The sequence below is a fragment of the Triplophysa dalaica genome, chromosome 12 (genome assembly GCF_015846415.1).
Source record: "Triplophysa dalaica isolate WHDGS20190420 chromosome 12, ASM1584641v1, whole genome shotgun sequence".
In the NCBI taxonomy this organism is placed as follows: domain Eukaryota; kingdom Metazoa; phylum Chordata; class Actinopteri; order Cypriniformes; family Nemacheilidae; genus Triplophysa; species Triplophysa dalaica.
Genome location: NC_079553.1, coordinates 8994646 through 9005599, shown reverse-complemented (window position 1 = coordinate 9005599; position 10954 = coordinate 8994646). Strand labels below are relative to the sequence as shown.

The 10954-nt window shown below is 37.9% G+C and overlaps 1 protein-coding gene across 5 annotated transcripts; it reads right to left on the bottom strand.

Annotated features, from left to right (window-relative positions):
- Positions 1-1037: 1037 nt before the first annotated feature.
- On the bottom strand, positions 1038-9786 carry LOC130433469 (putative ribosomal protein S6 kinase alpha-1). Of its 5 annotated transcripts, none has more exons than XR_008908576.1 (14): positions 9336-9786; positions 8195-8476; positions 7983-8077; positions 7762-7812; positions 7280-7658; positions 6989-7153; positions 6734-6822; positions 6483-6606; positions 6288-6382; positions 6083-6139; positions 5585-5963; positions 5285-5461; positions 1575-5128; positions 1038-1498 (listed from the first exon to the last, which is right to left on the bottom strand). XR_008908576.1 is itself a non-coding variant. In XM_056763360.1 (14 exons), the coding sequence occupies exons 1-14, from the start codon at positions 9670-9672 to the stop codon at positions 4921-4923; spliced, it is 2334 nt and encodes a 777-aa protein (XP_056619338.1). In that variant the 5' UTR covers positions 9673-9786; the 3' UTR covers positions 1038-4920. The 5 variants fall into 5 exon arrangements, 4 of the variants coding, with proteins under 4 accessions (XP_056619338.1, XP_056619336.1, XP_056619339.1 ...); XM_056763360.1 differs by having other exon boundaries at positions 1038-4935; positions 5040-5128; XM_056763358.1 differs by having other exon boundaries at positions 1038-4930; positions 5040-5128.
- Between the last annotated feature and the right edge of the window lie 1168 nt (positions 9787-10954).

Genomic DNA, 10954 nt, shown 5'->3' with positions numbered 1-10954 from the left:
ACTTACAAATAGAAGAAAGGATCGTCTGGGCATCTGTACTGACCTGCAGTGAATAGTTTCATTAATCAAATAAGAGTTAAATACAAGAAATTTTGTATTTCGCTTGATATAATTTCAACATTTTTAATAGAAAGGAAATAAGTGTTATGCAACCAGAACCTGTTTACATCCAAACTTTTAACCGGGGCTAGATGTCACAGTCACACAAAGACATTGTCGAGGTGGCCATATCACAGTATTGTGAGGTTAAATTAAATAAAGGCTAATTCTCTTTATCAAACAGAAATTGTTAAGAGTTTATGGTGATGTGCTTCAAAAATTATAAAAATCCTTATTACACAAAACTAAAACTTTGCAGTAGTCACAATGAAAGGTCAATTCAAGTCTTTTTCGTGAGTAATAACATTTTTATCGAATTGCCAGTCAACACTAATGTACCTCCTTCTGCATTATAATTACATTTTGTTTAATAAATTTGGCAGGCTTACATTAATGTAAAACATGTTGTTCACCTCTAATCTACAGTCTAATAACCTACACGCAGATTCATTTCATATGTCATTACACACTGTAATTACACCCGAAGATTAACATCATCATCACAACTCCAGCCATGATCATAGCAGCACAAACAGATCTAATAAACTAACACATCTACCTGACGTTGTATCTATCACAACAATTCAAATATCAACCTCAGTTTACGAGGCAACATCACATGACAAACAGCATAAAATGGTGAACTCACTGTAACAAACACTCTTTGTGTTGTGACGTTGATATACCAAAGGGAAGTAGCATCTCACTCTTAAAAAACAACCAAAAACAAGTACCTTTAAAAAAAGTATATTTATTGTTTTATCATACGATACAGTTCCAAGCTTGAGGCAGAACATGTATTTGAAGAGTTTGGTTCAAAAAGAGATAATTAATAAATGTGTTGTGCATTCCAATTAATATCAATCAAACTGCAGTTGGTTTGTTTTGATTTAAGCCATAACTAAAAAAATACAAAACAAAACGTGAATTATTTTTATAAAGTTGGGTATCTCTTAAATAAATTCTTCATTTGTGAGCAATAACAATAAATACAAAAATCTGACAATAGAGTAAATATTAGCGAGCAAAAGTGTGAATTTTAAATTTTGATCATAAAAATAATTCAATTTAAAAATCGTAAACAACTTAAAGGTCCAGTGTATGTATGAAATTTTGCATCTAGTGGTGATGTTGACCCTTCCCCCATCCTTTCAAAACACTACGTTGGCTGACACAGAACAATGTTGTCATGTTTTTGCTTTGATGGCGATAATAATTTTATGAAATCCGTTCTGCAGAGCAGTTTGTCCATTAATGGCTACTGTAGAAACAACATGGTGACTTGTGGACCCGCGGTGTATGTAGATAGAAGTAGCTCATTCTAAGATAATAAACATAACTTTTTACTATGTATACTCATCACTTTGTCACGTAGACACTCATCTGAGATTCAACGGGGCTGAAATACAAAAATACAATACATTACAAAGAGAAGAACAAAATAGCAATGACAAGAAGAGATAGAGTCACGTTACTGTAGTGAAGTTGAATCCACTCCTCTGGGCTCTTTCAAACACAGTGAATGTGTATCCGGTGCCAGGAGAGAGAGATGACGCTGTGTCACCGTCACACCACCTTGAATCCATTTGAATCGATCCGCTGTCATACTAGATGACTGCATCTCAATATATAGGCGTAGTTGCTATTGTCATTATACCATTGCAAAGTAAACTCTGTCTCTGATCGCGCCACGAAAACATTCTGCACGTTATGGACTATGAGATAATGAAGTCCACGAGAAACCAGAAAATATCTAGATTACATATTTAACAGAAGCCCTGAAAGTTTATACCAGTTGGTGGTAAACATCATCAGAGCTGCAAAGCAAAAATGCCATCAAAACCTGTTCAGAAATTCAAACATTTGTTATCAAGGCTTCAACTTTACCTGAAATATAGAGAAAAAGGACATCATTAAGTACATCTTAATTCGTTTATGAACAATTATGATAAATAAACATTTGATTTGATTTTTTATTCATAACTCATAGTCAATGCTCCAACTCACGTGTTTGGGTCTCACAATTAGACAAATTCAGAAGACACAAGATCATACCTCTGCCCATTATCAGTCAAATGCACGAAGGGGCGATTCACATTTTGTGTCTAAAACCGCGCGGAAAAAGCAAGTCGTACAGCTTTCTCATGCAGTGCGGCATTCTGAAAAGTTGAACTATTTTCATCTTCACTGCTTAGACTTCCTGTGTGGCTCACCACCCTGTTTACTCTTTCACCGCCATTGACGAGTTATCTCGTCATTTAAAAGAAAACGGTTCCCCGCCAAAGACGAGTTATTACAGAAATCGGTGTTTGTACTGTTTTACAGCAGGTGGCGCTTTTACACACCTTTGGAAAAAAGTACAGAATCCCAGAACGTATATGTTTTAGCGGTTTTTAATGATTGTTCTGAGTGTAATCTGGGCGGAATCTTTGAAACAAAACTTTAATTATCTCAGCTGTTTGATCAATATGAGGAATTTTTGAAGAAACCTACCCACATCTACGGAGTGATAAAAGAACGGACCAATGAAGATGAAGATATTCGGTTTCTTTTGTTTAAAAGCTGAGACGCTGTTCTTTCAGTGGACATTTTGTTTGTCCATATAATCTTTACAGAAAATATTCTGTGAGCCATTAAAGTTGGCTGAAAATGTTACGCTGGCATAGGCTGGCAACATTTTAATACTGTATGATGTTACATAAACAATCAATGACAGTTTTTATGTTTAGTCATAGTTGTTTAAGGGTTTCTTGTTTGTCATGAGTCATTAGACTGTCCACTGATATGCAAAACAATCACCCAAGTCCTCCACAATCTTTGCTTTTTCAGCATTTCTGGATATTTGACTCATGTCCAGCAGTAATGTTGATTCCTCTTTTCACATTGAGGACAATCAAGAGACTCATAGATTGATAAATAAACTATAAACTATAGCTTCTGTCAAGAGAACGAGCCTTTACAGATAAATATCACATCAAGCTAACGTGGTTTAAAGAACGACCATGGAAAACCAAATGAAATACATTCAATAAATTTGTTTATCACTGAAATCAAATCAACACGATAACAGAAACGTTTTATGTTCTCAGCTGCCTTGAGCCACGGTATGCGGTGTCCTTATAGTTCTAAGGGGGAAATCAGGCTAAAATGATTAATGCTTAACGTAAGATTTATCCTTGAGGAATCGATGTTTTGACAGAACCAAGAGTTTATTACAAGTAAGGTTTGACAGAATGTTGTGTTTTCCTTGTCGTTGTTTAGGCATTTAATGCGTGTTAGAAAGTCCCTATTATCAGACTCTGTTCATCTCGTCGCAGACAAGTTTACAAGCCACTTTTCCTGTGTTTTTCAATCTTGTATTTTAACCCTTATGAATAGCAACGTTTGCCACACAATAAGAACCGATTTAGGCAACCATAAACAACGCAAAATAAGGCATTTTGAGATTGTGCGATTCCTTTGTAGAGCAGAAAATACTTCATGGCCACCATCCGTACTTCGCGATACTTAAACGCAGTAACGTGACATGTGCAAATACCCTATCCTGCATTGAGAAGGACAGCCTATCTCATTAACTTACAGACACAGAAATACATACAAATAAAAGGTACAAAGTAAATATTGTTGACAGATCTATTTATTTATTTATCTATTTATTTATTTTTGCCTGAATTGATATTTAATTATAAATGTCAGTGTTTATTTACTTATGTATGCATGCATTTATTCATATTTTTTTTTCTTATTGGTAATTTTTTGTCTTTCATTTCTCACTCCAAGACTTTGTTAACCATTAATAAACCACTTATAAATGATTATAAACACAATTAATAGTAGATTGATGTGGTTAGGATTTTTTTTAAATGTGCCTGGAAAAAAATATGATCAGAAGTATGAGTACCTCATAATAATAATAATAATAATAATAAGTAAAGGCCGCACTGTTTTTATTTTTCCAAGTGAACAAGCTGTGTTCTGATCATGTGCGTTTCATCTGCCTTAAATTAAATCATATTAGCGATGTCGACACAATTACTGTATTGAGTCTAAATGAATGCTTGACAAGCTTGAGTTTGAACAATTTCGTATGACAATAAACAATTGATCAAGTATAACCAATAAATTATATTTTTGCCTTTATTGGACAGACAGTAATTTTTGGAGAGGACATGAAGCGACGTGGTTGAGAGAGGGGGTGGGGTCGGGAAAGGACCACGAGCCGGGATTCTAACTCGGGTCGCCCGGGACGCACCGGCGCCATATGTCAGAACACGAACCGCTCCACCATCGGCTCTGACCCAACTCTAACCCTCTTTAACTGGAGCCAAAACGCTTCTGTACTGCACGTATACAGTAGTAAAGTATTGAAATTACTTGAGATATGAAAACGTTGTTTTCACGTGGGTAAACTGAGTGTTTGCTGGCTTCATTTCACCACGGATTCCTTTGTGAACAAGGCAAAGCCTGACGCTGGATTTGCACAGACTAGATAAAAAAGCAGTTCTATCTTATGTGAATAAAAATATTTTTATGTTGCACCACTATTACTTTTTTTTAGAGATCGCTTGATATGTCAAGCGTTACGTGTCTAGCTTCAATGCAAAACCTACTTATTCAAAGTAGTCCTAGGTTTTTTGCGTGATAGATTCATTTTCTTGAGCCCTGCTCTGGAGCAGAAGTTGCTATGGTTATTTACATTGGAACCACAATTTGAGGTTATCAGGCAACTTACCAACTTAACGGTGTGCCGCATGACATACTTTGTAGGTCATGAATACACCCCTATTGGTCCTAACACCTGACGTTCCATTCATTACATTCCTAAGGCTTGCTGATCTGAAATAAACAAAACACATGTTTTATGACAATGACAAGTTTGCTTGGTACAAAGAGCATAAACCACATCTGAAACAGATGCAAAGAAAGCTAAAACACAGTACCTTAAACCACTTGTGCTCAAAGATCTCTTCCAGCTGGATCCGCTTTTCTGGATTCCTTTGCAGACAATCCTCAACCAACCGGCAGCATTCTGTTCAGAAAGACAAAAGACGATTATCATCCCGAACCGTGAGTTCATCTGAATATCACAGCTCCAATCATTCATCATCTTATTCAATTATTTTATGAAAGCACTCGTTCTGTTTTCTATCATTCAGAACAAAAGTTGGTCTGATGAGGATCTCACCTATAGTCAAGCCTTCTTTGCACCACCTCCTCTCATGGATCTGGTCCAGGTCATCAATGCGAGGGAATTTCCCGCAGAGCATGACAAATAACAGCACCCCAAGCGAGTACACCGTCGCTGGCTTTGCATAGTACTCGCCCGTTAGGAAGAACTCAGGGCATAAGTAGACGTCTGTGCCTGAGGAGAACAGATTAGCGTGCAATAAATGTGATGTGTCAAAAGTGAGCAGAGCCACTATCTGCAAATTTCATCTAGTATTTATGTAAATGCCTGTTTGTAATGGAAAGTGATAAAACATACCCATAAAATCTGTGTAATCCGAGTTTTTAAACAGAGCGCCACATCCGAAGTCGATCAGCTTGACCTCCATCGTGTTCGGGTTAATGAGGATGTTTTCCACTTTTATGTCTCGATGGAAGACCCCCCGCATGCAGCAGATTTCAGCAGCTTCTGTCGCTTGCCCCAAGATAACCTGCGCCGTATTCTCGTCGAGTTTGCCTCCTGAGTGGTTCATGAAACTCAACACATCCTCACAGGGAGAAGGGCGCTCCAGGACCATGACGTAGTGGTCCAGACGGTCCTCCCAGTCCAGTAACTGGATGATCGAAGGAACATATGTTCCCTCACAGGCCAGCATTTGAAGACCAACCTCTCGAGGAAGGAGTACAGGATAACCGGGCTAGAAGAAACACAATTTTTTTTATCAAACAAGGATTTATCACAATCTTAAACAAACTTCCGTTTGTGTACTTAAACTATGAAGTTGTTGTTAATTGAATGACAACACAAGCTACTTACGATGTCGATGTAATCATTGATTACATACTCGTTCTTCCAGACAATTTTCACTGCCACCTGATCAACGGAACAAAAAATGGATTTGCGTAAGCATTCATCCTGAACACAACTCCACTATCATACATTAAAAAGGACACATTAAGGTATGAAAAGAATAGGGCTAGATATAAAAAAAGATGAAGACAAGACAGAAAAAAACTAAAACCTTCAAGCCATCCTGCACACGGGTTCCCTCATAGACTTTTCCAAAGCCGCCTTCCCCCAGCATTTTGCCGATTTCATACTGGTTCCGATTTATTTCTGTTAAAAGATAAATTCAGCAGACATGAATTACCAAACATTAGCAATACTTACCTTTTAAAAATGTTAAATCGTGCTGGGATTGTGAAAGTAAACTCACCCTGAACGTCAACACCGGGATTGTTTTCCTCCAACTCCACTTTAGACATCAATTCTCGATACAGAATGAGATCCTTGTTTTCAGAGCGGACGGGAGTCTGGAGGCCGTCAACAGGATCTTTGACCTGAAATGAACAATAATAAAAGTGGTGTTGTGTACAAATATATGATATTGACATATGTTGACTTTCAGATTACAGAATAAACCAACAACTAAAATCAAAACCCATTTCTTTGCTAGGTGCTCCATACCTGGAACCACTTGTGTTTGAAGATATTTTTCAGACGAATTCGCCTATCTGGATCCTCCTGGAGACAGTCTTCCAGCAAACTGCAGCATTCTGTTCAGAAAGATGGAAGAGGCGATTATTACCTTAAACCGTGAGTTTATCTGAATGTCAATATAAACGTCACACCTGCTCTCATTCATCATCTTATTCAATTCTTTTATCAAATCGTTATTTTTTCTATCATTCAGAACTACAGTTGGTATGATGAAGATCTCACCTTCAGTCAAGCCGTCTTTAGACCAGATCGAGTTCCTGTCATTGCAGTCGGGGAATTTCCCGCGCAACATTGCAAACAACAGCACCCCGAGCGAGTACACCGTCGCCGGCTTTCCATAGTATTCGCCCGTTCGGAAGAACTCAGGGCAGAAATAATCTCTCGTTCCTAAAGAAAACAGATTCACGTCACCGTTTAAATTGCCACAGCATTTCGTAGCCACTAAAAGTGAGCCTAGCACTGAATCTGAATGATGTCATCTTATTTATACAAACGGCCATGTGTCTGACATACCTGTAAAAGTCTTGTAGGCAGACTTATGAAGCAGCTCTCCGCACCCAAAGTTGTCAAGCTTGAGGTCCAGGGTGTCTGCTTTTATGAAGAAGTTCTTCAGCTTGATATCCCGATGGAAAACACCCCGCTTGCAGCACATGTGGGCAGCCCAGGTTGCCTGCCACATGATCTCCTTGGCGGACAGCTCATCAAGCTCTCCCCCTTTACTGGCGAGAAACTCGTCTAAACCCTCACAAGGAGAAGGGCGCTCCAGCACCATGACCAGGCGGTCGGGAAACTCCTGCCAGTCCACGAGCTGCAGAATCTCATGAACGACGTCTCCCTGACAGGCAAGTAGGTGAAGACCCACCTGACGGGGAAGGGGTGCAGGATAACCCGGCTGGAAGACAGACAAATTTCAATTTTGGAAAAACTCAAGACAATATGTGAATGTTAAAAGTGAGGAAGATGTTTTCAGTTGAAGAGGAACAGGTACTACTTACGATGAAGATATAATCCACCCGCTCCATGGTGTTAATGTATTTCACTAGCACCTGATCAACAAAAGAAAGATATGATTAACAGTCAAGTCGTGCAGTAAATAGTGGACATAAAATACATTGAGAAGGTTTTTAAAGGATAGAGTGAGATATTAAACAGATGAGCACAAAACAGATGAAAAACTATTTTCTGGGTATTTACCGCAAGTAAATAAAAAACAAACCTTCAAGTCATCCTGCACACGGGTTCCTTCATAGACAGATACTGAACTGTCTACCGCCAGCAGTTCACCGACCTTATACATGCTGGAGTTGATCTCTATTAAAAGAGATCCATAAATGTAGTCAACATTAAAACCATTTTAACAATATTTGTTCCAATTACATACGAGCAAAAGTGTTTATGTGTATGTTGGGATTTTGGAAGTAAACTCACCCTGAAAGATCACACCAGAGATCTCCTCATCTTCCAGCTTCTCTTCAGACTGACCGACTGATTGAGATTGCTGGATTTCTGCACCCCCGTCTGCCTCATTTGGGCCTGGATTTTGAACATCACCGCTGTCCAAATCCAACCCAAATTGCATTTGAGAGTCAGAAAAGACTGGATTCTCCATATCTGGGAGTGGATCCTGACTGGTGAGGATCTCCGGGCCACCGTCGAGAGTTTCCGGATTTTCCAGGATCTCTGGAATGAAACCCTGTCCGGACATCTCATCTGTAGAGGGGAACGAGTTCAAACACAATCAAATTATGAGAATATTTATGGAATGAGGAACACGTACATTAATAATCAATCCTTTTGATTGCAGGATATTGAAAAGTGACAGGAGAGTTTCACAGTACAGATTTCACTCCGATTCTCAACAAAAGTGTCATGGTTCAGAGGACAGAGGACCCAGACGCAGACAGCAGGTTAACAAGACATTTAACAATAAATACAAAAGAGGAAAACAAAAACCCACGAGGGGGTAAAACAACATAACATAAAGTGTGCTACAGGAATAAAAGACTCACTACACTAAACAAGACTAACTATAACATTTACATAAACATAGACTAACAATTAAGAACTAAATAACAGGAAATAACGAGAGGAAAGGGCGCGAAACACAGAGGAGACTCAGAGAGACTGACAACATCCAGACTTCAAAACTGAAGTCATTTTATCCAGTGAATTAAAAGATTTACGTTATATATCAAATCATTAGTTATTAAACATTAAAGTTTGATTAAAATATTGTGAAGCAGTTCACACATCTTTAAGATGATAACCTTCATAAACTATTGATTTGCGGTCATAATCCTTCATAACACTTTTCATGTTCAAAAGTTTAGGGTCACTTGTGTATGCTTAGGTGTTGTAACTTAGACAAAAATATATATTTGTGCAAACATATTATACATTGGGTTTTGCGCATTGTGTGACATGGAGCAAATCATGCTTGAAGTATTCAAACGTAGATTGACAGGAACTCATTGAATGTTTTTAAGCATCTCACAGAAAGATGTTAACAAGTGATCTGGACCCTAAACATTTCAAGCGAAGGTAAACAAAGTAATGACATATTATTGACCTTCGGCTGCCACAGAGACAGAGACCAACGTTACATCAGTAACAGGAGGTCTCTCCTCATCCAGAGTCGTTCTCCACGTCCAGAATAAGTCGACTTCCTTGTCTTCTGCTTCACAACTCTCATCTTGATCTTTGTTTGATCCCAAAGACCAAAATAAATCATTTTCTGCACTTGCACGATTCGCAGGCGAATTATTTCTAACATGACTTGCTCTCGGTGGAATAGCTCTCCACGTCCAAAATAATTCACCCTCATCTCTTTCCCAATCGGTCGATGGTGTACATTGTTCGGACACACCGCTCCGATGCACAACTCCTTTACCAAATTTCTGCCCCATATTCACTGTTTGCAAAGAGAAATTCGTCGACCGTTTGAGAGCGCGAGTAGCAGAGAATGCTGAAAGCAAAACTTGTTAAAGCAACAAGACTAAAAAACCGGGGGGGGGGGGGTGCAGGGGAATTCTACCATGAATAAGAACTCCGATTAGCCAATCAGAGTCAAGGGCCACAAGGGTTTTATTTTTATAAGTATACACTGAGATAAGGTGTATCCATGACAACATTGTTTTAATAAGACGGTAAAACATACGGTGGTCCACTGGTGCACAACAAAACGAGATTTATTATTTTATTTTTTACCAAAAATGAGTTCACAATACAACACTGAGGGTAATTATTACACATTTAAAATTTGAGCTTTGTCAATATTTTGAAAGTTGTGCATCATGTGTTTCTTTAGACCTTTTATTTATTTATTTTGTATGTATAAAATGTTGTTTTTGTTGTTTTGTTGTTTTCATTTTTGTATTTGTTTCATGTATCTGTTGTTGTCAAGTAAGCATCAATAAAACTAAATGATGAAACCTTTGAAGGACGATGACATGACAACTATAGTCACAGGAATTGATGGTGCATTGTCTGCTTTTGATGATCTTATGAAAGATTAAAAATCTTTAAAAAATGAAACCGTTTTCAACTGTTAAAGTGTCAAGTTAAGCTGTTTCATATGATACTGTTTTATATATTGACATTAATACTGTTAATCTTTATTAGTGACTGGTGTTTGATACAAGGAGTCAGAAGCTTTGTTACAAGTTAGATTAAATATACTCTTGAATATACAGTAAAAAAGACATAAGTTTTACTTAAAGAAATTTAGTCCAGTTCAGAATTTAACTTGAAAGTAAAATGCACTTCAGGCAGCACTTGTTCTTTAATATGCTTTAATAGATCTTATGATCTTTAATAGATCAAAGTTTATGTGAAAGAAAAATGTCCATCAACCTTCAATCCATAATTATTCAATTTCTGTTTCCAATATAAAAGACAGATTTTGGTTATTGGTTTGCCAGGTAGCTGCTTTGGTTTTAACTTCACATGACGTACAAATCCACTTTTGACTAAATAAAACCAAAACCAGGAACAGCTTGGCACTATATGGAACTCTGTCATCCATCATGACATTGAAAATGGCTGTGCTGGAACTATGGGCGCTGTAAAGGACGATTCTAAGGGCCCAGGCTGATTTAGGGCCCAGAAGAGCAGACCCCCTTTTTATTTTCCTATTTGTAGGGGCCCAGAAATTTTGGTTTCCATAGGGCCTAGAATATCTGGCGGCAA